This window comes from Ichthyophthirius multifiliis (genome assembly GCF_000220395.1).
Source record: "Ichthyophthirius multifiliis unplaced genomic scaffold scaff_1120509250199, whole genome shotgun sequence".
NCBI classification, from domain to species: Eukaryota; Ciliophora; class Oligohymenophorea; order Hymenostomatida; genus Ichthyophthirius; species Ichthyophthirius multifiliis.
The window spans coordinates 15632-43063 of NW_004086977.1; the positions used below are offsets into that span (position 1 = coordinate 15632).

At 15.4% G+C, this 27432-nt stretch overlaps 6 protein-coding genes across 6 annotated transcripts, besides 59 other annotated features; 3 read left to right on the forward strand and 3 right to left on the reverse strand. All coding sequences in view use genetic code 6, as the record gives it.

The window, feature by feature from the left end:
- Window positions 1–625: 625 nt before the first annotated feature.
- Window positions 626–665: a microsatellite.
- Window positions 630–673: a microsatellite.
- Window positions 674–1490: 817 nt separating this feature from the next.
- Window positions 1491–1534: a microsatellite.
- Window positions 1493–1536: a microsatellite.
- An 80-nt stretch (window positions 1537–1616) lies between these two features.
- IMG5_056000 (protein kinase domain protein) lies at window positions 1617–3540 on the reverse strand (the record flags this gene model as incomplete). The annotated part of the gene is made up of 4 exons (XM_004037266.1): window positions 1617–1871; window positions 1928–2085; window positions 2161–2692; window positions 2746–3540. The coding sequence occupies 4 exons, from the start codon at window positions 3538–3540 to the stop codon at window positions 1617–1619; spliced, it is 1740 nt and encodes a 579-aa protein (XP_004037314.1).
- Window positions 3541–4028: 488 nt separating this feature from the next.
- Window positions 4029–4074: a microsatellite.
- A 170-nt stretch (window positions 4075–4244) lies between these two features.
- Window positions 4245–4317: a microsatellite.
- A 112-nt stretch (window positions 4318–4429) lies between these two features.
- Window positions 4430–4504: a microsatellite.
- Window positions 4431–4504: a microsatellite.
- Window positions 4470–5075, forward strand: IMG5_056010 (hypothetical protein). Its single transcript, XM_004037267.1, has one exon. The coding sequence runs from the start codon at window positions 4519–4521 to the stop codon at window positions 4987–4989; it is 471 nt and encodes a 156-aa protein (XP_004037315.1). The 5' UTR covers window positions 4470–4518; the 3' UTR covers window positions 4990–5075.
- Window positions 5076–6146: 1071 nt separating this feature from the next.
- Window positions 6147–6180: a microsatellite.
- A 99-nt stretch (window positions 6181–6279) lies between these two features.
- Window positions 6280–6344: a microsatellite.
- Window positions 6345–6451: 107 nt separating this feature from the next.
- Window positions 6452–6502: a microsatellite.
- Window positions 6503–6513: 11 nt separating this feature from the next.
- IMG5_056020 (ser thr protein phosphatase family protein, putative) lies at window positions 6514–8076 on the reverse strand (the record flags this gene model as incomplete). Its single annotated transcript, XM_004037268.1, has 2 exons — window positions 6514–6795; window positions 7270–8076. The coding sequence occupies 2 exons, from the start codon at window positions 8074–8076 to the stop codon at window positions 6514–6516; spliced, it is 1089 nt and encodes a 362-aa protein (XP_004037316.1).
- Window positions 7025–7053: a microsatellite.
- Window positions 7111–7147: a microsatellite.
- Window positions 7111–7150: a microsatellite.
- A 20-nt stretch (window positions 8077–8096) lies between the features above and the next one.
- Window positions 8097–8135: a microsatellite.
- A 25-nt stretch (window positions 8136–8160) lies between these two features.
- Window positions 8161–8202: a microsatellite.
- Window positions 8161–8222: a microsatellite.
- Window positions 8223–8331: 109 nt separating this feature from the next.
- Window positions 8332–8390: a microsatellite.
- Window positions 8357–8402: a microsatellite.
- Window positions 8403–8570: 168 nt separating this feature from the next.
- Window positions 8571–8608: a microsatellite.
- Window positions 8609–12072: 3464 nt separating this feature from the next.
- Window positions 12073–12157: a microsatellite.
- Window positions 12114–12201: a microsatellite.
- Window positions 12172–12203: a microsatellite.
- Window positions 12204–12337: 134 nt separating this feature from the next.
- Window positions 12338–12402: a microsatellite.
- Window positions 12338–12544: a microsatellite.
- Window positions 12354–12542: a microsatellite.
- Window positions 12380–12557: a microsatellite.
- Window positions 12458–12557: a microsatellite.
- Window positions 12475–12547: a microsatellite.
- Window positions 12475–12557: a microsatellite.
- Window positions 12558–12607: 50 nt separating this feature from the next.
- Window positions 12608–12636: a microsatellite.
- A 24-nt stretch (window positions 12637–12660) lies between these two features.
- Window positions 12661–12713: a microsatellite.
- An 85-nt stretch (window positions 12714–12798) lies between these two features.
- Window positions 12799–12857: a microsatellite.
- Window positions 12858–13688: 831 nt separating this feature from the next.
- Window positions 13689–13729: a microsatellite.
- A 47-nt stretch (window positions 13730–13776) lies between these two features.
- Window positions 13777–13817: a microsatellite.
- A 704-nt stretch (window positions 13818–14521) lies between these two features.
- Window positions 14522–14563: a microsatellite.
- Window positions 14564–14686: 123 nt separating this feature from the next.
- Window positions 14687–14715: a microsatellite.
- Window positions 14716–15240: 525 nt separating this feature from the next.
- IMG5_056030 (protein kinase domain protein) lies at window positions 15241–16759 on the forward strand (the record flags this gene model as incomplete). The annotated part of the gene is made up of 7 exons (XM_004037269.1): window positions 15241–15513; window positions 15568–15672; window positions 15719–15827; window positions 15915–16052; window positions 16106–16185; window positions 16281–16344; window positions 16728–16759. 7 exons carry the CDS (start codon window positions 15241–15243, stop codon window positions 16757–16759), a joined length of 801 nt encoding a protein of 266 aa, XP_004037317.1.
- Window positions 15833–15905: a microsatellite.
- Window positions 15855–15905: a microsatellite.
- Window positions 15865–15913: a microsatellite.
- Window positions 16188–16217: a microsatellite.
- IMG5_056040 (hypothetical protein) lies at window positions 16646–17699 on the reverse strand (the record flags this gene model as incomplete). The annotated part of the gene is made up of 2 exons (XM_004037270.1): window positions 16646–17173; window positions 17306–17699. 2 exons carry the CDS (start codon window positions 17697–17699, stop codon window positions 16929–16931), a joined length of 639 nt encoding a protein of 212 aa, XP_004037318.1. The 3' UTR covers window positions 16646–16928.
- Window positions 17217–17300: a microsatellite.
- Window positions 17588–17659: a microsatellite.
- Window positions 17698–17759: a microsatellite.
- Window positions 17703–17760: a microsatellite.
- Window positions 17761–18699: 939 nt separating this feature from the next.
- Window positions 18700–18733: a microsatellite.
- Window positions 18726–18763: a microsatellite.
- A 907-nt stretch (window positions 18764–19670) lies between these two features.
- Window positions 19671–19714: a microsatellite.
- A 1771-nt stretch (window positions 19715–21485) lies between these two features.
- On the forward strand, window positions 21486–23924 carry IMG5_056050 (hypothetical protein; the record flags this gene model as incomplete). The annotated part of the gene is made up of 7 exons (XM_004037271.1): window positions 21486–21845; window positions 21899–22213; window positions 22266–22536; window positions 22587–22988; window positions 23134–23201; window positions 23461–23707; window positions 23748–23924. Coding segments are annotated over 7 exons (1839 nt in total), but the record flags the coding sequence as incomplete, so codon positions are not given.
- A 751-nt stretch (window positions 23925–24675) lies between these two features.
- Window positions 24676–24716: a microsatellite.
- Window positions 24717–25102: 386 nt separating this feature from the next.
- Window positions 25103–25148: a microsatellite.
- Window positions 25109–25171: a microsatellite.
- Window positions 25172–25196: 25 nt separating this feature from the next.
- Window positions 25197–25230: a microsatellite.
- Window positions 25210–25251: a microsatellite.
- Window positions 25218–25269: a microsatellite.
- Window positions 25270–25424: 155 nt separating this feature from the next.
- Window positions 25425–25491: a microsatellite.
- Window positions 25461–25540: a microsatellite.
- Window positions 25515–25546: a microsatellite.
- Window positions 25521–25554: a microsatellite.
- Window positions 25555–27274: 1720 nt separating this feature from the next.
- Window positions 27275–27316: a microsatellite.
- Window positions 27317–27432: the final 116 nt, after the last annotated feature.

Below are 27432 nucleotides of genomic sequence, written 5' to 3' on the forward strand. Positions count from 1 at the left end.
TTATTTTTTATATATTTGATATTAATCTTATAACATAATAATTTTTATTTACTATATTTATTTAGTTACTTCTAAAATAATAAATTTATCAATTCATATAATACAATAATTAATTATTTTAATTTATAATAAAATTAATTATTAATATAAAAAAAGTAATTATAATTATTTAAAGTCAAACCTAAAAAAAATATTAAAATATTTTAAAACGTTAAATGACAAAGCTTTTTATCTTACTACTAATAAAAAATATAAAAAAATAAGCATATGATACAGATTAAATAATAATCTTAATTTTTATATTTTATAATGATTTTATAGATGATAAAAATTAATATTGATATAATATTGTAAATATTTAAAATAGATTATTTATTTAACTAGTTATAATTTAGTAATATTGTGTTTATACGTTTTTAAATATAAAAATATTATAATATATTTATAAAATAAATAATATCTTTTTATTCCTATCGAAAAAAATATGTTAAATTTTTTTATATTTTTCACTTAGATAATTAGTTGAAACTATATATTATAATAATAAAATAATTTTCATAATTCTTTTTTAGTTTCTTTTTATTTTCTTTCTAATTTTTTCTTTTTCATAGCTTCTCTTTTAGCTTTTAATTCTGCTTTTCTAATTTAATCTTCTTATTCTAATTATTCTTCTACAGATTTTATTTTCTTTTAATTTTCTTATTCGTGTTATTTTCTTATTTCCTCGTTTTTTTATTTTTAATCGTCGTGAATTATAATAAACTTTAAAGCATCTTTTTAAAATTCATTTAATTAATAATCATTATTAAATTTTTCAAAGTTTTCAGTTTTAAACATTCCTTGATATTCATCCTAATCATATTAGTTTTTTTAAATTTATAAATAAATATCATTTGAATTATCATTTTAATCTATATAAGTGTAACATTCATATATAAGATCAGTTAAAATATAATCTTATGCTTATTTTTTTGATTTTCTTATAATGAATTTAGAAAAGCATTATATTCATTTTTCATTAAATTTAATTTTTAACGAGATGTAGCTAAGCAAATTGATAATTAAAGCCTTTGTTTTTATGTGTATTTTGTATTTATATATTATTAATCATCTTTTAATATTTATTATATTTTTTTTAGCCTTTATTATTTATTTACCTTATTAGGAAGTATCATCAACTTATAATGTTTGAATTAAAAAAGTTAATATTATTAAAATTGTAAATACAAATTCCATTTTTTATGAATATTAATGATTGGAGTGCTTTTAATATATATATATATATATATTTATAATTTAGAAAAAAAAAAAAAATTTAAGATTTTATATAAAAATAAATAATTAAAAACACGTATATAATTAAATTTTATAAAAATTAAATAATCATACTTATTTATATATTATTATTATAATATATCTTTTAAAAAAATTAAATATGAGTTTTAATTATTTTTATTTATTTTTTTAATAAAAGGGTAACTTTTTTTTTTATATATATATATAATAAATATTTATATAAATAATTATTTTATAATAGAAAAACATTATTTTTATATAATTAAATTAAAATTAAACTAAATATATTAAAAAATTTTTAAATAAGAAAAAAAAAAAAATCATTAATTTTTCTTCCTTCTACTTTCGAATTAACTGGAACTCTCAGATTCATAATCACTACTATTATCATGAGAAGAAATGTTTTCTGCTTCTTCTTATACTTCATTAAGTGCCGCTTTATAAACACCTTTACTCATAATGTCTTTGAATCCTTAAAAATTAAGATGTCCTTATTTATTTAAAAAAGGTGCTATTTCTTCAAAGATATTTTCAATTTCTTATTAAGGTAATTTTCTGCCTTCTTTAGCTAGCATCTATATATATATATATATAAATTAAACTAATTTAAAAATAAAAATAATAAAATAACATCAATAATATCTTCTTTAGTAATATAATTTTTTTCCATAGAATCTATATAAATAAAAGCATTATTAAGTTTCTAATTATTAAGATAATACTAATCATCTAATGTAGCAGCCAGAAATTCTGAATAATTGATTTTCTATATAGTTTAATTTTCAGATTCTTAATTTTCTTCGATTTTTTTATGATTACTACTATTATTATTTTTTTACTCTTAAGAGTTATTATTATACATACTTTTTCTTTTCTATTTTTTATTTGAAATAGTTCTCACTAACTCCTCAATAGCTTTAATGTCTTTAAATTATTCTTCTTATAATTTTAATTTATCAATAACATCTTTCAGTTCTTAAACACTAATAAAACCATTATTTTATTTATTCATCATTTTGAAAATCTCCTTTGGAGTTTGATTTTCATAGTGTTCTAATCTTTTTACCATTAATAATAATATTTCTCTTTTAAATGTAGTAGATTAATTATAATTAAGTAATCTATCTAATACTAATTATTTAGATCCTCTTTATCTTGGCAATAAAACATCCGAAAGAGTTTATTTTCTCAATTAATTGAACCAAGAATGCTTCATTCCTTCTTCTAAAGTTATTCTTTATTATGTATCCACTACTAGCATTTATTTTATCAAATTCTTCGCGTCTTAAGATATTATTTTCCAACAAGGAGCCGAAAACTAATAATTAGCAGTTTCTATACTTTTTATATCATAAAAAGGTAATTCTCCTGCTAACAAAGCGAACATAATACATCCCTTAATAAAAAAATGATATATTTACTTATTGATTTTTTTTTAAAAAAAAATACCAAAGACCATACATCGAATTCTTTATCATATTTTGAATTAAGGATAACTTCAGGAGCTTTTATTTTATATAAAAAAAAAATTAAGTATAAAAATAAATAAAAAAATAAACCCATATATTAATAAGACCCAACTTTAGTGTGTCTTTTTTTAGTTTAATCTTTAATTTTTTTAGAAAGACCGAAATCAATAATTTTAATATCGGCAATAGAAAGATCAGAATTAGTAAAAATTACATTTTCAAGTTTTAAATCTCTATGAACGATTTTTTAGTGATGTAAATAATTTACAGCCTAAAAAAGTTTTTGTATTATTTAAGCTACATTTTTTTCTGTATTATTTCTTGAATATATTAATGACTTTAAAGTACCACCTGAACAATATTCCATTACTACATAAATATTATATTTATCCATATATGTTTCTAAAAATTTACATATATAAGGATGATCTAATGATTTGAATATATCAATCTCCCTTTTTATATATATTGATAAACTATTCTTTAATGTACTTTTTTTTATTGTTTTTATAGCTACACGTTTGTCTGGATTTTTTATTGGAGTTGCTATGCATACTGAACCAAATGAACCACTTCCTAATTATTCACCAAATTTATAATAATAAAATATATTCTCGGATGATGATATAGTATGTTCCCCTTAAGTGCCGTCATTTATTTAAGGATCATCCCAAAAATCTTATTATACTTCGATATTTTTTGGTTTTCTTATTTAATTTAAGTCAGTTTCATCTACTTTATTACGGTTTTTTTACTTTACAGTTAAACAACCCATATTTAAATTATTTTACAGAAATATGTATATTTAGAAGATTATATTTATTTTTTAGTAAATTTTAATAATTTATTGATTTTTAAATTAACAAATTTTAATATATAATTAAATTTTAATAAATTATGTTTATTTTTATGATTTTATTTTATAGTTCTAATTAATAAAAAATTAATAATTGTGTAAATAATAAATTTATTTTTAACTTTTAGTATATTTATTTTATTTTATTTTAAAAAAAAGTTTTATTCAAAGATTAATAAAAACTTTAAAATAAAAAAATAGGCAGTTATTTATTTATAAAATTTATTATAAATAGTAATTTATATTATATGTAAATAATTAAATTTACTAAATATATATATTATTATATTTATATATTTTTGTGATATATATTTGATTTTTATTTGTCATCACTTTTTTTTTTAATTATAAATTTATTTTATAAGTTATTTTTTTTAATTATTATGTAAATTTTAAAACTATTTTATAAATAAAATTTTACAAATATTAAAATAAAATTATCAAAATGTAAAAATTATTTTTTTTTAAAAAAAAAAATATAAATATTTTTAATATCTTAAAAAGATTTTTTTTATTAATTTTAACTAAATTACAAAATTTATGAATTTTTAATTAATATAAAAAAAGCTAATAGCAAAAATAATAAATTAAACATTAAAGAATAATAGATTAACAAAACCAAATAAACATAATAATTAATTACTAAAATACATTTAAATAATATTTAAATTACTTAAATATAATTAAAATAATAATAATAAAAAAAAATATTAAATATACATAAGAGCCTAAATAAGTGAAAGGCTAAAAAAAAAAAAAAAAAAAAAAAATTAAAAAATATATAAAATTATCTTTCCCTCACAAAAGCAAAAAAAAAATAAAAAAAAATTAAAAAAAAAAATAAAGATAAAAAAAAAAAAAAAAGATAAAAACAAAAAAAAAACCACATAATTAAAAATGGTCGTAAAAACTGATATTTGCTCATTCAGTGAATATAAAATATACCCTGGAAGAGGTTAAAGATACTTTGCTAAAGACGGAAGAGGATTCTTTTTCTTAACCAAAAAAGCCAAAAGTCTTTCATTCAGAAAAGTAAAAGCTTAAAAAATTACATGGACAGTAGCAAGAAGAAGATTATTTAAAAAAGTAAAAAGCACTGATATTTCATTAAGAAAAAAAAAGAAAGCGGTAGTGACCTAAAGAGCAATTGTAGGTATTTCCTTAGAAGAACTAAACAAAAGAAAAAATTAAGATGCTTAAGTTAAAAAGGCTGAAGCTGAAAAATACCTTAGAGATTATAAATAGAAAAAATAATAGGTAATTGACAAGAAAAGAGCTGATAGAAAATTATAAGGAAAAGATACTAAGATTGCAAAAAAATAAGATGCTAAAAAAGTCAAGAACCCTAAATAAGCTAAAAAATAATGAGATTTTTAGCACTAGTTAATTATTTCTTTTTTAATATAAAAGAAGAAATAATTTATATTCTATTTTTATATTGTTTTTTTTTTTTTAAAAAAAAAAAATAAAATAAAAAAATGTAAGTATTTAAATATGTTCGAGCTATATTATGCTTTTTTTTTTTTTTTTTTAATAAAAAAAATAAATATTAAATATAATACTTTTCTTTTTATTGTTTATAATAATATTTTGTTAGTTTAATCTTTCTTTACTTTACTTTACTTTGTTTTAAAAAAAAAAAATATTTCTTAATTTTATTTATTAAATACTTCTTAATTGTTAATAATTATAGTTTTTTTTATTTAGATATTAAATATTTAAAATTCTTTCATTTTTTAATTTTTAAATTATTATACTTTAATTACTTTTTTATAAAATACTAAATTATATGAAAATAATAAATTTGAATATAAAAAAGTATACTCTTAGTTAAATATAAATAAATAAATAAAAAAAATAGTAAGTAAATAATTTAAACAGATATACTTTTTCAATACTAATTATTCAAAAAATAGTATTTATTCTATATTTAATTTTTAGTAAATTTATAGCTATTTTTTTAATTTGTTTTTGGTTTAGAATAACCCATCGTTTTTTATTCTTTTTTCTACAAAATTTTACTTTAATTCTAAATATTTTTTCTAAAAAAAAATATTAATATTTATAAATAACTACATTTTAAGTTTTTATATATTCTTTTAAATTTACCACCTATTACAAAACGAAAACTATTTAAAAGTAGTTAAAGGCTTAGTTGATTTATATACAATAAAAGGAACTTAACCTTTTGGGTTACTTTATGATTATTATTTGCTTATATTATTATAAGAAGAAGATTTACTTTCAAAACTTTTTCCAAAAATCGAATAGCTTAAGTTTATTTCTGTATTTTATCTAGTATTTAATTTTTAGTTTAAATTATAAATGCGTTAAGGTTACAAATTAAGGCTTTTAGATATATTAAGACTTCTGGAGCGTATTTTGTTCGGTTTAGAGAATTATTATTATGATTTATTTATATTTAAAATAGTTTTTGTAGATTATTTTTTTGAATTTGATTTACTATTATTATATTCATAATTCTTTTTTTTTTGCAAATAAATTGTAAATAAATTACATTAAACTTATTTTTCTTCTTTTTTTATTTTTTTATTTTTTATAATATTTTTTTTAAATTATTACAATTCATTTTTTTTCGAATTTAAATGAAATATTTATTCATTTCAAAAAAAAAAAACTAAAAAATTTATATTTAATTAATTATATAAAAAATATAATAATAATCTTATTAAAAAAATTAATTAAATTATATTAAAATTATATCTTTATATTTAAATTAATTATGTAATTTATTTTAAATATATAGCAATTTTATATCATTTTACAAAAAAATATTAAAATAGTTTTTCATATATATATATATATATGTATATTTATATACCTTATAAAATAATATTAATATGCATTAAATAAAATAATAAAAAGTTTTGATCATTTGCGGTCTCTAGGGGGTCTTTTAAATGCCCAATCAACTTATATTTTTTAATTTAAAATAGTGGTTCCATTTAATTATTCAATTGCTGCTTACGCATCTTTTATATTTTCATATTAAACTAATGCATATCCTTTTGCGTATCCAGTTCTTCTGTCTAAATTTAAATGGCAGTTTTTTATTTCTCCAACTTCACAAAAACTATCATAAATATGATCTTCTGTAGTTTCTTAATCTAAACCTGAAACAAATACTAACCATCCATCAACAGCTTTTATTTTCTATAATTTAAATAAAGAGTTAATAAATATATATATACATTTTTATGGTCCTTCATCATCATTATTATCTAGAGAACTAAAAATGCCATGTTCTCCTTAATATCTTTCGGACATATTAGATAAATTATTTTTTTTCATTTTTAGTAGTTTTTATAATATTTTTTTTATTTATATAATTAGATATAAATATATATATATATTTTTTTTTTATAAAAAAAAAAATAATTTTAATAAAATTTAAAAATAAAATTTATAAAAATAATTAATAATAACAATAATATATAAACACAGAATTCTCCTTATCACCCCCCCCTGAAAAACAAAAAAACAAAAAAAACAAAAAAAAAAAAAACAAGTAAAAAACTCATAAAAAATATGGCAAAACTTATTTATAATTAGTAGCTTTCGCACTTTCCGGTACCGAATTAAAAATAGTAAAAGAACTTAAAAGGTTTTAATCAAAAGCTAAAATACTAGCAACACTTCCCATTCTATAGCAATAATTAGGCGCACTCCAAACAGTGACTAAATTTTCTTATCAAACCAATATTTATACCCATCTTAAGCCAATTAATGAGCTCTACAAATTAATTCCAAATCATTCAAAAAATTAAACTCATCAGTAGGCTTATTTCCGAAAATCCATCCAGCTCCTCTTGGACTAATTTACCATCCTTCAAGTTCATCTGGATCAGACCACATAAGATCACAAAAAGGTCCTTCATGTGGAATTTCAATACATCTATTAATAGTTCTTATTTAGTCTATGGTTCTTATATCAGGTGATAAACCTCCGTGAATACAAAAAATTTTCTATTCAATAATCGCACCAATATTCAAATAATCAAAACATCTGTAAATTATTTCCAGGCATTTATATTTCCATATTTCTTGATATTTCTTCGTAAAATCCATATGCCTATGTAATTTAACGAGATTCATGATTACCACGTAAAAGAGTTATTTTCCTGGATATTTTACTTTTAAGCAAAATAAATATTCGATTGTTTCTATACTATTGTATCCTCTGTCTACAAAATCTCCTATAAATATGTAATTTGTTAATGGAATTTCACCACCTCGTTAAAATAACTCTAATAAATCGTAAAATTGGCCATGAATATCTCCACATACTGTCACAGGAGCAGATACTGGTTGAATATTTGATTCTTCTATTAGAAGTTCTTTTGTTTTTTGTAATAATATGCGAAGGTTTTGTTCTGATAATATCTCTTTTTCTACTTTAATTGTTTATAACCAAGAGTCTACATCTGTTTTCATTTTTTTTTAGATAAATAGGATTTTTTATTTATTCTTTTTTTTTTTTTTTTTTTTTTTTTAAGGAAATAAAATTTTTAAAATAACTTTTTTTATTTTTTTATTGTTTATATATTTTTTATTTTTTTTTCTTTCTTTGTTTATTTTTTATATGCTTTAAAAAGTAAATATTGTTACTTATTTTTATTAAATTAAAAAATATTTTTATTGTACTTAAATATTCATAATAAACCTAATAAAATATAATAAATATATTTTAAATTTAAATAAATTATTTTTATTATTTATAAAATTTTATATAATTCTTTATATTATTTTATTAATTTTTAATAGGAACAAAACATTAATTTAATAAAATTATATATAAATAATTATCCTAAAAAAAAAATGCATAATTTATACGATAATAACATTAAAAATAATTATAATAATACTATATAACCTAAAAATTTAAATACTTAAAATAATGTCCATGAATAATATAGGTAATCATAATAATATATATATATATATATATATATATATATATATATATTTTTATATTAAAAATAAAACAGTCTTAATAATAAAAATGCAAAATATTTATGTATATATTCAAATAAGCAATAATATCAAACAAATGATTAAGAAAAATAATAGTTGAAAATAAAAACAATATATATATATATATATATATATCTTTTATTTTTAATATATATAAATATTAATATTTTACTTAAGAAGCTCTAATTAAAACAAAGCAGTATTAAGATTAAGTTAATAATCAAAGTTTTATTAGACAGATCCTAATTTTAATAAAAATGAATTATATATGTGTTATAAATCATTAAATGAATAAAAGTATTAGAATAAACATAAAATAAATAATTCTTTAAATAAATTATAAAAAAAAGCTGAAGCAATAAAAAACTAATATAACTTAAAAACTTTAAACTTTAATTAAAAATAATAAAATTAAAGTAAAAAATATATATATATATATATATAAACAAATAGAATCAAATTAAAAAAAAAAGATAAAAAACCTAATAATTATGAAGAAAGTAATGCATTATGAATAAATAAAAATCAAGAATAATTATACAATTACGATATAGATATAGATAATTAATAAAATATTATTAATAGTAATAGCAAAAAATAATATTCATTACATAAGATATAAAATAACAATATGAATTAAAATATTTATAATTAAAATCAACATATTCTAAAAACCGGATATGATAAGAATTTTATTCAAAAAAATACTTTTTATTAACTAAAGGATATTTAAGAAAACAATTTGTAAATCATTAATGAGTAAACTAAAGAAGAAGATAATAATCTAAATTAAGAAACACTTAATGAAATATAAAAAATAAGATAAAATAGACCTAAAACATCCGAAGGAAGAAAAAGAATTCATAAATTATCATTTAAAAATAAAAATGAAAATAATAATATTAATTTAAACTTACAAGTAATATAATTCTTATTTTTTATATAATATATATATATATAATCAATAAAAAAATAAAGGAAAACTAAAACATATGTACATCCCAGAATTTCTCTCCTTTAAAAAGTATAAGAGAATATATATTAATTCAATTTGTTTTTTTTATAAAAAAATAAAAATAAATAAAAAAAGATGCAAACGAAACAGACTAGTAATTTGGCGAAATAATAGTAAATTCTCCAGAAATAAAGCAATAACTTTTTATATCTTAAATATAATTTTATTAAAACAACTAAAATAAAAATGATTTTACTGTTAAAAAATTTAATAATCAAGATGATTTTAGAAAAACAACAAACTTTAATGAATTAGATAATTATAAATATAAACCTAAATATAATTTGATAAAAACAACAAATAATAATTAATATAATAAAGAAACCTTTTTCATTTCCAAATAATAAATTAATAATGAAATTCCTTTTGAAGTTCATGTTAAAGAAGAAGATAATAAGTATTTATTTTATGTATTAAAAAATATATAGTATTTATAATTTAATATAAAAAAGGGAATATAAAATTACTGAAAAAACTAATTTTTAAAAAAAAGATTAATTATTAGATTCTAATGATAATAAAATAATTATAAGACATAATAAAAGTTCTTAAAAAAAGCAATTATAAAAGAAAAGTGAACAAAAACAATAACATGAATTTATTAACTAAAGTGATTAACTTGATCAAAATGAATTAAAAACTAATTTAGATAAAAACTTTATTAATCTATTTGCTTAAATAGAATGATTAAATAGTAAAAATACTAAAATAAATATAAAAAAATTATATGGTAATATATAAATTTAATCGTCTATACTATATCAATTATAAATTTAAATATATTATTGTTATTTTTTAAAGTAAATATATTAAATTTGAGTAATTTTTTTTTTTTGTATTTATTGCTTTAGCTATATGTTATTCTTATTTCGTTCTCAGCTTTTCTTTATTTTATTATATATCATATTTATTTAAATAAACATTAATTTGATTAAATATTAAAGTAAATAAAATAATCATTATTAATAATTAAATATATAAAAATAATTATTCTATTAATCAAACACATATTTAATTCTATATTATATTAATAAAAAAAAGAAAAACATTATTCTATAAAAAACAAGCCATATTCATACAAAACAAAACAAAAACTTTCAATAAATATTTCCATAATAAACCCTTTAATTAAAAAAATCGCAAAACTAATAATAATAATTATTACGTATATACCTCTTAAATACGAATTATAATTAAAAAGCATAATAAAAATACCGAAAGATAAGAAAAAACTAAAAAAATTTAATAAACTGGATATTTATAAAGGATATTAAATCAAATAAGTTATCTAAACTTGAAAAAAAAAAATCAACTATGTATAAATTATATAGACAATAAAATGTAAAAAATTAAGTAATAAGTATAATCTTTTTGAAAAAAATAAATTTTTTAAACCTGAATTTAAATTAATAATATATTGGAAGTTTCTATATTTATTAATACTAATATAATTTTTTTTTTTTTTTATTACCTTATTAATTATAATTAATTGATTTAAATGAATAAATATATATATATATAATTTTGTTATTATTTTTACTTTAAGATGTTATTTTTGAAAAATAATTTTATTGTAAACCATATAATTTAATAATAATTGCTTATTTTAATTCTTTTTTTTAAAAAAAAATATTATATAAAAAATAGTCTTTATATTGCATCATAAAAAGGGATATTATTCAAATATATGCTATTTATTAAAATTTTTCTTATATTTATAGACTTATAAGTTTAATTCTTATCGTTATATATATAAGATATATTTGTGTTTTTTCATTTTTTAATATTTAATAAAAAAAAAAGAAAATTAAAAAATATGGTAAAAAAAATATATATCTATATATAAATATAAAGTATTATAAGATATTTTGTTTAAAAAATAAAAGACTTTTTAAAAATAAATGCGTGAAAAAATTCAAAAAAGAAAGATATTTATCAATTTTAAATTATGAAAAACTTTATCAAAGTATATTTACAAAAAAAATATGAATTAAAATATTTTATTAATATAAACTATACATCATCTATTAATTGGTATGTACGTATATAATAAATCATAAAGAATATTAAAATAGTAATATTTTAAAGCTTTAAATGATAATTATAAAATAAAAATTAAACTTAAATAATTTCGAGTAAAATCAATATTTTATTACTAGATTTTTTAAAATCACACCAAAAATTAAATCTGATAATAAATAAAATTTTTATAATATATTATATATAAAGAAAGTTGAAGAATACGAAGGTACCTTTTAAATAAAATAAAAATAGATAGAAAATTAAAAAGAAGATTTGTTAAAAAAATCATATATATTTAAATAAAATTATAGAAAAAATAATAAAAAAATAAATAAAGATTAATTCGTATTTTTTTAATTGGAGAAATTTAATTGTATTTGAAAATTAATTTTCTTCTTAAAAATATAATTATCTTTACAAATTAAAAAAAAGTTAAAAATAATTATAATAAATAATAATTAAAAATAAATTTAAAATTATTAAATAAAAAATATCAAAAAAAATAATTTTAAATATATAATTAAAAAAAAAAAATTCAAAAAAATAAAAAAACATAAGAGAAAGAAATATAAAAATCAAACGATTAATAAAGATAAAAATAATAATATTTAATTATAAGAGAAAAAAAGAAAAGAAGTTCATTTAAATAAAAAATTATTTTAATATTTTAATATATTAATATAAAAAATAAATAGAAACTAAAATAGATAAAAATAAAATAATAAAAATAATTAAAAAAAATATAATAATACATAAAATTTAATTTCTAAAAATAAGAAATAAAATAAAAAAAATGTTAAATTTAAATAAAATTAAAAATTATAATAAATATAATAATAAAAAAAATAATAATAACAAATATAATAATAATAATAATAATAATAATAATAATAAAAAATATAATTATTTTATTTATAATATTAAAAATAATATTCACAATTATAATTCTGATATTTTTAATTATAATAATTTTAATATAATAAAATTAATAATAATTTTTATTTCTAATTAATAAATATATCTATTTTATAATATTATTAAATATATGATATTTTTAATACCAAATTTTTTATTATAATTAGTTTCTCTTTAAAAATATTTAAGTCCTAATAAATTAATATTTACATTATTATTATCTTTTTTTTTTATTTAAAATAAAATAAAGTTATAATTATTTATAAATAAAAAAAATTTTAATTTTTATTTTATACATTATAATTCATATATTATACCAATATGAATATATTTAATAAAAATTTTTTATATATTTTTAAAATAATTAATATAATTATTAAAAAAATTCTATCCTCTCTATTGCCCTCTAAAATTATTATTATAACCATAAAAAATATATTTTTAATTATTTTTTATTTTATTTATAAAAAACATATCTAAAATATATATATTATTTAACAAATTTTTATAAAAATTTTCCTATTATAATTCATTTTGAAATTATAATTAAAAGATTTAATTATTTATCAGGTAATTTTTATTTATTATTTTAAAATATTTTATGTAAAATAATATTAATAATTTTAAAATGTAAAAAATATAAATATAAAACAAAAATAAAGATTAATTATATATAAAAAAATATATAAAATTCTAATAAAAATATTATTATTTCGAAAAATGTTTGCGTTAAAAGCAGAAAAAAAAAAAAAAATTAATAAATATTAATAATATTCTTTTATTGAATTTTAAAATTTTATATGTGTTTTTTATAAAAGTATAATATAAATGAATTAATTGCATTTTTTATTTTTTGTATTTTTATAATTATTTGTTATTGATATTTTTTCTAATTATAAAATAATTTTTTAAATTTCATATATCTATAGAAGCAAAAATATATTTATGATTTATTATTTCCAATATATGATAATATTTAAACACTAATATTTTACTGAAAATATTTTTTTTAAAATATATTTAGTTTTTTTTTAAATAAAATTATTATATATATAACTAAATTGTATATTTTTATTTTTTTATAATATTAATATAAATATACTTATTTTTCAAATAAAATTTAAATATTTAATTATTTATCATTAAATTTTTATTAATTATTTTAAAAATATAAATTTCAGGCATAAAAAATAAATTATTACTATAAGAAAAATAAAAAACACGAAAATAAAAATAAAAATAAAGAAAAAATTTAAAAAAATATATAAAATTACCATAATAATAATATAAATATATAAAAATATTCAAAAATTTTCACTAATATTTCAAATTTTAATTATTAGAAAAAATTATAATTATTTTATTATATTTTTATTTTAGTAAAATTATAATATATATTATAAAATATTTTCTTCTTTTTACTATATATTTTGTGATTTTATTTTATTTAATTATAATAAACTATTTAAATATTAAAAGTAAATTTTATATTTTTTATATTTTTCTAAAATTAAAAATGTATTTATAATTTATTTATAAACAAATATAATTATATTTAAATAAGTAATTTAATGAAAATATGTATTTAAATTTATGAAGTATTTTGAAAAAAAATATTATTATATAAAATAGAAAAAAAAAAAAGAAAAATCATTTTATAATTTTTTTTTCAAAAAAAAATAAATAAATATCATTATTATAACATTATAAAATTAATTAAATATAGTTAAAATAAAAAAAATTAATTAATAATTTTTATTTTTAATAATAAAATATAAGTTCAAAAAAAATAATTGTATTTAAAAAAAATAATTTAAAAATACTAGAATTTTTTCTTTTTTACATATAAATTATAATATAATGGGTTGTAATACTTCTAAAAGTTAAACTAGAATAAATAGAATTATAAAGAAACCAAATAAAACTTAACTTATAGAATAATAAAATTGTATTAAATAAATAAAATCAATAAAAATAACATTAAATAAAAAAATAGAGATAAATGATTTAAAAAATTTATACATATCAAAAGCAGATATAATATCTGAAAAAAAAAATATAAACATATAATAAGATTACATATTTTTAGAATCAATAGGAAAAGGTTTTTTCTTTATTAAAAAAAATAAAAAAAAAAAAATATAAAATATATAGGTTCATTAGGTGAAGTAAAAAAAAGCATTCATAAAATCTCATAGACAATAAAAGCAATAAAAATAATAAAAAGAGAACATTTACCAATATAAGATTACATAAAACTAAAAGCAGAATTTTAAATATTAAAACAATTAGTGATTATTTTATAATATAAAATAAATATAAAAAATAATGCTCAAAATTTATTTATCTTTAAATTTAAAAAAAGGATCATCCAAATATAATTAAAGTTATAGAATCATATTCAGATTAAAAAAACATTTATATAGTAACCGAATATTGTTAAGGAGGAGAATTATTTGATAAAATTTAAAAAGAAAAATTCTTTACAGAAAAAAAAGCAGCTTAAATTTTTAAATAAATATTATAGGCTATTAATTATTGTCATTTAAATAATATAGTACATAGGGATTTAAAACCCGAAAATATTCTATTTGATACGAAGTTATACACCTGATTCTTTATTAAAAATTGTTGATTTTGGTACTTCTATTGCTCTTGATTCTTCATAAAAAATGAATTAAAGACTAGGCACACCCTATTATATTGCTCCAGAAGTTTTATAATCTTAATACGATAATAAATGTGATATTTGGTCGTGTGGAGTAATCCTTTATATAATGCTAAGCGGTATTCTTCCATTTAATGGAACTACAAATGATGAAATAGTAGAAAATGTAAAATAAGGAAAATTATCTTTTGAAAATGAAGAATGGAATTATATATCTTAACAAGCTAAAAATTTTATTAGAAAAATGCTAGAATTAGATCCTACATAAAGGCTTTCAGTATTTTATTATAAAAAATAAAATATATTTATTTTATTTTTTTTAAAAAAAAAGGCTTCTTAAGCACTATAAGATCCTTGGATAAAAAAGTTTAATAATAATTAAAATTTGGATTTTCCTAATTTATATAAATCAATTGAAAATATGAAAAATTTTAATGTATTTATTTATACTTATTCATTTTCTATATTTTTATTTATTTTAGGCTGATAAAAAACTATAAGAAGCAACTTTAATTTTTTTTATTAATAATTTTGCAAGTAATGAGGAAAAAAATTAAATGTTGAAAGTTTTCTAAGGCTTAGATATAAATGGTATTTATAAATATGTTTTATTTTTAAATATATATATATATATATATATATTTTATTTTTAAATATATATATATATATTATTTTTAGGTGATGGAAAAATAAGTTAATAGGAACTTATTGAGGGGTTCGAAAAAATTTACGAAGATAAAAATTTGGCTAAAATAGAAGCATAAAAAGTATTTTAATCTGTTGATAGAAATAATTCAGGAGAAATTGATTATACAGGTATTTTTATTAATAAATATTTATTTTATTAATTACATATTATTTAAAATAAGAATGGATAATGGCTACAATTAATACAGAATAATTATTATCAAAACAAAGAATAAATGCTGCTTTTTAAATGTTTGATAAAGTAAAAATAAATAAAAAAATAAAATAAAAAAAATTAAAGGATGGAAATGGAAATATTTCAATAAATGAAATTTAATAAATATTTTAATCTTAAAGTTAAATAGATTCAAATGTTTGGATAGAAATGGTAAAAGAAATCGATCTTAATGGGGATGGATAAGTATTTTTTTAATTTTTCTTATTTATAATTATTTTATAAGATATCATTTTCAGAGTTTAAAGAAATGATGATGAAATTAATATATTAAAAAAATTCTGGAAATACACAAACAAGCTTAAGAGATATATAATGATAATTTTTTAATATATAATTTAGTTAGTTAATTTAATTTATTTAGTAAGAAAATATTCATTTTTTTACAAATTATTTATTATATTTTTCAAAATCTACTAAAATATAAAAACTTTCTTAAAATAAATAATTTCTATAATAAAAAAAAAAAAAAAACCACAAAAATTTAAAACTTTAATTATATGAATATATGATAGATAATATATAATCCCACAAAAAAAAAAAATATATTATAATAAAAAATCATTAAGAGGCTCTAAAACTACCCAAAACCATAGCATGATCTCTTTCATAAGGTTCTAAAGTCAATTATTATTCAGGTTTAAGTCCCTCTTCTTTTAATTTTTAAACTTCAGCATCAAAAACAACAGCAGGTTCATTAGTACTATCAATACAACAAGCTTTAATTGAAATAAGGAAATGTCCTCCATTTTTTAAAAAGTATTAACAGTTCATACCTATAATTCTAGCTTGATCAGGTTATGCTACATCGGCAAAAACAACATCGACCATATCAACTAAAAATCTATATTCCAAAGGTTTTCTAGCATCACCAATAATAGGGACTACATTATTTCTTTTTTTGCCATATTAACTAAATCTCTTCCACTTCTATGTGAAAATTCAACTGCATATACAGTTCCAGTAGGTCCGACTATATCAGATACATGTGATACTGTAGTACCAGAAGCAGCACCTATTTTAAAAATAAATATTTTTTTAAGAAAAAAATAAAAAAAATATAAATATATATATATATATATATATATATATATATATATATATATATATATATATATATATATATATATTTATATATATATTTTACCTAAATATAAAACTTTTGATCCTGGTCTAATAAAAGTGTCTTTTATACCTCCTACTATTGCAGCAGCAATTTTAGACCTATAAGGATTCCATACTCTATATTCTATTTTCTCACTATTTTCTTCTACTGATACACGCTTTTCATTATATACGGATTCTCCTGGATAAAAATTTCTAGTTACTAAAGCTTCCTATACACCTTTGCATACAAATACTCCAGGTAATCTATGTTTAACTATAATTGTCTTTGCTCCTCTTCCCATTCCTCCTTTTCCTCCACGGCCACCACCTCTTGGAGCGCCTCCTCTTGGAGCACCTCCTCTTGGAGCACCTCCTCTTGGGGCACCTCCTCTTGCGCCGTTTCCTCTATTGTTTCCTCCTGTGAAATCTTTCATTTTATTTTTATTGTATTTTTTAGATTTTATTATTTTATTTTTTATATTTATTTTTATTTTTATGTCTTTGATTTTTTTGTATTAATATTAATTTGGTCCTTTTTTTGAAATTAAAATACTATTTATTTTTGTTTTTGTTTATTTATTAATATATTTTTATATAAATAATTAGAATATATATACAATAAAAAATATTATTTTTTTTTATAAAAAAAAAATTATAGATGTTTTATTTTTTTACTAATTAAAAAAAAAAAAATTTAAGTAGTTTTTAATCATTTTTAGATACTAGATATTTAAATATTAATTTTTAATAATAGAGAATATTATAAAAATATTTATATCCAATTATTTATTATTACAAAATAAATAAATAGCATAATTATTATGAAATTTTTATTAATTTAAAATAATTAAATAAACCAAACTTAAAAATCCTAAAATTCACATGTCCAATATTCATAATAAAGCTTTTTTATGTTCAAATTTTATTATATGAAAATTGATTTTATTATTTATATTTTATAGCCAAAAAATATTATTATTATTAATAAACTAAAAATATAAAAATTAGATAAATATTTTTAAAAATATATAAATTCATATTAATAAAATATTTAATAAACATATTTTTAATTTTATATAATAATTTGATATTATTTATTTTAAAGATTTAATTTAATATTTTATAAGCTAAAAAAATATATTTAAAGAATTATTTATATAAAAAAAATATTAAATATTAGTAAAATAATTATTATATAGTTTAAATATTAACAAAAATAAAAGAAATTATTTAATATATAATAAATACTAAAATATTTATAAAATTATAAATTTAAAAATATGTTTAATAAATATTCTAAAAATGAAAATCAAGAATAGTTTTAAATTATTAATTTAGTATTACTTATCAATTTAAGTTAAAGAAAAAAAAAAACAAAATTTATATAAAAAGATATATTGAATTAATAAATATTAGAAAAACTTAATATACACTTAATAAAATTAAATAATAAAATATAAATATAAAAAATTATTTATATAAAATAAATATTATATAATATATAAAAAAAAAATTAAATTAAAATCAAAAGATAATAATATTAATGAAAATGTAAAAAATATGTTAACTTTCATATAAATTATCTCTTTTAAAATCAATTATACGTAATCAATATTAGATAAAATACGGTTTCTAATTACCATTTTCTCCAAAAAGACCTTTAAATTTTAATTTGTTTTTATGTAAAATATCTTAAAAACATTAATAAAAGATTATTCACTTTATTAAAAATATAAGATGAATTTCAGATAACTTTTAGTAAAAGAATAAGAAAAATATTAATAAATATTAGATGTATATAACAAAAATCTACAAACTCCCTAAAAGACCATTTTCAATATTTATAAGTTTAGTATAAAAATATTATAGTAAAAATGAAGGTAAAAGTTAAAATGTGACTTAAAAAAATAAAAGAAATAAAGGGAATTTACTAAAACTTGACATAAGAAGGAAAAAGTAAATACTAAGATCTTTAGTAACAATAAGATTAAAAATATGAATAAGAACTTTAAGAATTCTATAAATAAAAAACTCTTAAAACAGGATCCCTGAATATTAAAAATTATAAGGTTATAATATTTTCATTTAAAAATAATATACCCCAATCATAAGATAAAAAATAAAAAGAACTTTTTGACTAAATTATGTTAAAAATGGAAAAAATTAAATAAAGAAGAAAGATACAAATATAATGAAAAAGCCAGAATTTATAAACAATTAAAAATCTTAATAAATTTTCCCTTAAAAATATGATATTAATATGGAAGAATTAAAAAAAAAAAAAATTATAAATAAGAAAAATTCGAAAAATAATATAAATAAAAGAAACCATAAAAAATAAATAAGAATATGTTTCTAAAAGGATGCCAATAAAAAATAGTAAAGATTAAGAAATATTAAAAATGAATTTATTAAATAAATATAAAATTATATTAAATAATATTTAAAAAATTATAAAATATAATTTTTTATATAAATTTATTTTAATATATAATTAATTTATTATTAAAAATTACGTTATTATTTATTAATTAATAATATATAATTTAAAGTTCTATATATTTTATTAAAGCGAGAGTTTCTAAATTTTTCGTTTAACTTAATTTTCCAGGATTCTCTACAAATATAATTTAAAATGGTTTCAAGGTTAAAAAATTATAAAATCCTATAAGATAAATATTTTATTTTCCACATATAACATATCCAATATATATATTTAAATAGTAAATAAGCATTTTTAAATATTTAATAGAAAAATAAAATTGAATCAATAAATATTAATTAATATATGAAAATATAATAACAACTCCTTATTTTTTAATTTTAAATAAAAATACATTAACTTACAATAAAATATTGTATTTATTTCTACTATTAATTAATAATAAATAAAATAAGTGAAAACATATATAGAATAATATTGGAAAATATTACTTTTAACAAAAATTATATCTACACATCAGAAAAACATTCTAAAAATAGTTTTTATAATTATAGTACTTCTTTTTTATTAAAAATATAAAAAAAAAAGTACAATTAATATAGATATGACTAATAATAGGAATATATAAAATAATAAAAAATAAAAGTTAAAATTTTGACTAATTTTATAGATATTAAAGGAAAAACTACATAACTTTTAAGTATTATTTTTTTTAAAAAAAATCGATTTCTAGAATTTTAAATAATAAAATTAAATCGGAGCAATGTAAGTTTTTTTTATACTAATATACTATAAAATATATTTAATATTTGATTTTTATTTCTCATTATTCAATTGGGTTTGGATTAAAATCAAATACTGTACCTTCTATTATTTTTTGATATTATTCTCTTAATTTTTTTTCTTGTTCGTCATTTAAAGTCTCTTAAATTCCATAAAACTCTCTTAATTCATTTAAAGTTTTATCTTTTTTTTTATTTTTAGTATATAATATTTAATTTACCTATAAATTAACAAGCTACAAAAGCACATATCTATTCTTATAAAAATATAATATCTAAATATTATGCTGCCTTTAATTTATTTTTTATTTTTTTATCATGTAAAATAAAAATTACTCTCAATAAATCATATCTTCCTTAATCTTGTAAGCTTTATAAAAACTTATAGTCTTTATCATGTAAATATAAAGATATATTGCTGCTTAAAATAGGTTTTTATATTGGTTTAGGTTTATAATCATATCCTCTTTCTTTTATATATTATAAAATTTATTTTATTAAAATTCCTGGAAGATCTACTTTTAATTAAGCTATAAAAAAAAATAAAAAAATTATTATTATTAAAACACATATTTATTTTTAAAAAGAAAAAATAATTACAATCTTTTTATTTTTCATTAAATAAATTAGAATACTAAGCCAATAATTATTTTTCTATTTAAAATTTCAAATTATCATTGCTTAAAATAATAAATTCTTCTTATTCAATTTACATTTTTTTCTATCTAAATAAATTAAAAAAAAATAAAATCTTTTATTTTACATAAAAAAAAAAAAAACCAAAAAAACCAAAAAATTTTCTTATTAAAAATTATTTTTAAATTTAAATAATTATTTCATTTAAAAATAAATAGAAATAAAGTCATATATATTTACTATAAAAAAAAAAAATTGTAAAAATGGAACTTACTGAATAAAGAAAACAAGACATATTAAATAAATTACGTGAAGAACGTTAAAAACGTAAAAATTAAAATATTTATAATAACTTAAACATTCTAAAAAGAAACAAATTATTAAGATATAGTAGATCGAAGTGACGATAAGTACAAATTAGAATCTTTAATATAAGAAAAGATGGAATAAAATTCCTAATTATTTTCTTTAGATTATATAAAATAGCGTTTAAATGAAAAATTATAATAAAATCAAGAAACAAAACAAAAAGTATCCCAAAATAACACAAAGCCACCTTCTACATTTGCTTAAATTATGATTTCTCATAATAAATAAACAACAACAGATCGTGAATAAAATTAAAAATAAAAAAAGAATCAATAATTTATTTAAGAATAATTCAATATATTATCAGAAAGCGATAACTTTGTAGAAGACAAGAATATATAATAGCAAGAGTATATATATATATATATATATTTTTTTAAAAAAAAAAAAAACTAAAAAATAGTTATTTTTATACAAGAAAAAGAAGTACAAGCCATAATTAAAAAAAAACAGAGTAAGAATATATATAATCTTAATAGTATCCATTTAAGCCTTAAATAAACGATCTCCCTTAACAAATATATGGCGAAAGTGAAAATATAAATATTTCTAAACAGGAATAATGGGAGAGACTTTTAAAAGATAAAATAAATGCTATTACAGAACGCGATAATCAAAAGATTATTTATCAAAAATAAGAAATAGAATAAAATTGTACATTTAAACCTTAAATAAATGAAATATCCAAACATATAATGGCTGATAAACCATCAGATATGTAAAAAAACAAATAAACTCTAAATTATAAAAAGATAATTAAATAAATAAAGGCCAATTTAAGAGCGTTTGTATAAAGAAGCAGAAAAAATATAATAATAAAAAGAAGAACTAAAACGAAAACATGAAAATAGTTAAATTTACACATTCAAACCTGATATATAATAAAGTATTTCAAATTTAAAAGGTGAACTTGCCTTTACAAAGCCTCTATATTAAAGACTTTAGTAAGTTATGTAAGAAAAATAAGAAAATTTATTAGAATTATAAATAAAAAATTAAAATGATAATTAATACACATTTAAACCTGAATTAAATTAAAAAGTAAATATCTTGAAAAAAAAAAAAAATATATAATAAAAAAAAAAAAAAAGACTTACTAAATTGCTAAAGAAAAATTACAAGGAAAAAATGTTGTATAAAGACTTTTAATAGATGCAATTGACAAAGAAAACAGAAAATCGAAAATAATAGAAGAAAGTTAACTTTCTATAAATAAACTTTGTACATTTTAACCATAAATAAATCCTTCTAATAGATCTGATTATTAAGAAGATGAAAATCAATCAAAAAGATAGCAAGAGTTTGTTTAAAGATAATATTTAATGGCAGATTATTTAAAGGAAAAATTAGAAGAAAAAATAAAATAAATTGATAAAGATAGCGAATATAAATTTAAACCTTAAATAAATCCAATAAGTAATTATTTAATTAATGCAGATGAAGAAAGAGCGCGTGAAACAACAGATGATAAAATAAAAAGATTATATGAATAAGTAAATAAAACTTAAATATTCTATATATAAAAATAAAATAAAAAGGATCTATATAAAAAACAAATGGTCAAAGAATAAATATCAAAAGCATATTATGATAAATTTACGTTTCAACCTGAAATAAATAAAATTTCAAAATAATTAGGAAGGAAAAGTTCACTTGATTCTTTAGCTTTTAATAAAGACAATACAAAGAAATTAAAAAAAAAGGAAGTAATTATTATTTTTGTTAAAATAATTTTTTTTGTTTTTTTAATAAAAAAAAAGTTATTAGAACAAGAAAAAATGAAAGAATGTTCTTTTTAACCATAATTAATAAAAAATAATAAATATAAAAACATTGAATCTAATTATGCCATAAATAATATAGCCAAATCTTTATAAGAAGAACGTCAGAATAAGCAACTATTAATTTAATAAATTAAAAAGTATTTAAATAAGCAAACATTTTTATAAAACAAAAAAATAAAAGAGAATTAGAATATGAGGAAATGAAAGAATGCACATTTAATCCGATAACAAAAGAGTTCGAAAATGGAGATTATAAGGAAAAACTAAATGAAGTTAAAGGAGTAGATAGATTTTTATTATAAAAAGAGCTATAAAAAAATAAAGAAGAATAAAAGAAAAAAAGGGAAGATGAAGTTTTTACCCTTAAAAGCTATAGTTAATATCGATAATAAAATAAAACTATTTTTCAGCCATTTAAGTTATCGAAAGTATATTTTTAATATTATTTAAATTTATTATAAAAAACAGGGTAATGGCCCAAACAAAAATAAATTAAGAGAAGAAATAATGAAAGAATGTCTTGAATAATGCACTTTTTAACCTTAGACAAACGAAGCTAAGAACCGAGAAGCAATATAAAGAATTTTAGATAGAATGGAAAAATAGAATTAATTTATTAATGAAGATGATAATGGGATTGAATGAAGTATTTTTATTTAATCCGAAACAAATATAAACAAAAAAATTACGAAAATGATAAATAAATTTATAAATATATTTTTATAAAAAAGCAATCAATAAAATAAATAATTATAAGGTAAACTTTACTTAATTTTTTTCGACAAAAAAGTATAAATAAATTAAATATAAACAAATAATATTTATAATGAATAAATTTAAAACAAAATAAAATTATATATTATATTATTTTTACTGTAATTTTTATTAAAAACTCAATTATTAATAAAAAAAAGTCAAGAATAAACGTATGTGTAATGGCCTTTTTTTTTTTTTTTTTTTTCTTAATTGAGTTTTATTTTAAAAATACAGAACTAAATAAAAAAAAAACGATATAAAAAGTAATATATAAATATACTTTATTATTTTTGATAATAAATTAAAATCAAAAATAATCATTACAATTAAACTAATTATTTTCTTAACAATAAGGATTACTAGATTAGAAGTCTTTAAGTCTTTCAACTTAAACCAACTTTAAAATTTATTTGATTTTCTGGATATCTACTTAAACTTTATCACATTTATCTAAATTTTGATCATCTGTTTTTTCGTTCTATTATTAACAAAAAGGATTTTCAAATTATTAAATTTGTATTTATTAAATTTTTTTTCCATTCAAAAAAAAATTATTAGATGGTATATTTTAATTAATATCTAAAGACATATGACTATAATTATTCATACTTTTATTCAAAAACTATTGCATTTAAGATATTATTTATTATAATTCTTCATCTATTTATTATAATTAATCATTATCCTTGTCTTTATGATTCTAAGAATATGAATTTGAATAATCATTATTCTACATACCTTTTGCTTATTGACTTTTCCTTTATCTTGTCTTTTTTTTGCCTATTCTTCCTTCTCTTTTAAAAGTTTATAAAATAGCTTTAGAAGTTGAAAATTTAATCCCGAATTCTTTTGCGGCTTCTTTTATAGTTACTTCTCTTGAAAATACTCTTTTTATAAATTTTTCTCTTACTTCTTATGTTATAGTACTGTATTTTTTCTTCAATGCAGTATTATTATTAGTGTTGCTTTTGCAAAAACTATCCTCACTATCAACTGAATCATTTTATATTTCATCTAAATCAAATTTATCTTATTTTGACATTAAAATATAATATTTTTTTAAAAGTATAAATTAAAAAATAAATAAATAAATAAATAAATAAATAAATAAATTTTTAATAAATTAAATTAATAATTATAAAAAATTATATATTATTTATATTTTTTAAAATTTTTTTTTTTTATTAATTTTTTTAATATATATTTTTTTTTATATCAATATTATTTATTTTATTCTTACTTCATTATTTTCATATTAAATATAATTAATATTATTATTATTTTTTTTTTAAATAAAAATATATGAAATATTTTATAATATTTTTATATTTATTTTTATTATTAAATTTTATATTACTCAATTTTTTACTTTTGAATATAAATTAAATACAATTATTTTTATTTTTTAATATATCAATGTTTTTGTTTTTATTTTATATAATTATTTTATTTTTTATTTTTTTATAAATACTTAGTTTTTTTTTATTTTAATTATTTTTATTTTTAATTATAATTATTTAAATATTTTAAATAATTATTTTTACCATATAAAAGAAATAAATATAAGATTTTTTGTTATATCTTATAAATAAATTTTAAAAATAGTTTATATAGATTTTTTTTTTTTTTAACAATTATTACTTATATAATATATAATTGTATGTTTTTAATTTTTTTTAATTTTTAAATATAGATTTTATAAATAATTAAATAATAATTAAAATAATAAATTTTGTATTTAATAATATAAAGAACTATAATAAATAATAAAATATTACAATAATATTTAAAGTAATTTCTAATTAATTATTTATTTTAATTTTATTATACTTTTTAATTAATAACTTTCAAAAAATAAAATGTAATAATATTTTACTTTAACAAATTAAAATTTTTAAAACTTATTAAAAGATTTAAATTAATAAGAAAAAGAGTTTATTGATTTTGTTAATTATTTAAAAACCTAAAACATTTTTTTATTCGAAAAAATAGCAAAAGATATATATATAGCCTATTCAATAGATATATGCAATTATGTTTGTGTGAAATTTTTAAATAATTATTAATTTGAATAAATAAATACCGAAAACAAATTTATTATTTAAATATATCAAAGTCTTTAATATTAAAATTAATTATTTTAAATTAAAGAACTAGCTATCTGTTCATTATAAGATTATTTATAAGAAAACAGCTTTAATTAATTATCAAAAAAATATGTTTATTTTATATCTTGGTAATTAATTAAAGGAATATAATTTAATTTCTAATTAATAAATAATTTAAAGATAAACACATAGTATATTTATATAAGTTAATCTTATAATACTTTGAAATTTGATTTCTCAAATAACAAAAAATATACTACTTAATAAGTATTTTATTTGTTTTTTTTATATTAAAAAAAATAAATAGTAATTTTTAAATCTAGCATTAGTTTTAGTATAATTAACCGGAATTAATTTTACATATGAATAAATTTTAAGTTTGGAAAGTTAAAGCGAGAATAGTATTTGCGACATTTTAAACAAAAAGTTTTCCAAATTTAATAAATTCATTATTGTTAATTTAATAAAGACTTAAAATATTGATAAAGTTGAAAAATTAATACAATAATTAATTAATTAATATGGAAATTCAGTATTTGAATATTCTTAAATATTAAATTTTAGTGTAAAGTTTTCTAAAGTAAATAAAATTATTTAAGATAAAGAAAAAGAAATAAAATAAATTAATAAACTGAATTCTAAATATAAGCTCTTTAAGACATTTAAAGAGTTAAAAGAATTTAAAAATATTTAATAAATCAACTGGATAAATTTAAAAATAAAGTAATAAATATTTAAAAAAACTAACAAAAAATTTAAATCAATTTTTTATAGAAATATAAATTTTGAATAAGAAGATGTAAAACTCTTTAATAATAATTAAATAAATATGAAAATTTGCAAACTTTAGAAATTGATTTAAAGTAAAAGGAAAAAATTTAAACTTTTTGATTCTTAAATTTATATATATAAAAAATATTAGATATTCGAATGTATTTTAAGAAATCACCTAATATATTGTTAATGGTTTTTCAAATTGTTCTTATTTGAGAATTTTAAAATTGAATTTAAGGTAAATAATAAGTTATATATAAAAAAATTAAATCTATTAAAATAAAAAAATTGAAAAAGTAATAATTTAATTGGTTTTAATGGAATCGAAATTATATCAAATGGAATTAAATTGTGTTAAAATTTAGAAGTAATTTATTTAAATTTAAAGTAAATATATTTTGAATATTACATATGATAATTTCTATTTTATTTTTTTTCATTTTTTTAGTTAAATTAAAATAAGTCATTATGCATGTTAAGTCTTATTTTGTAGTTTTTCTTAATTATAATATTAA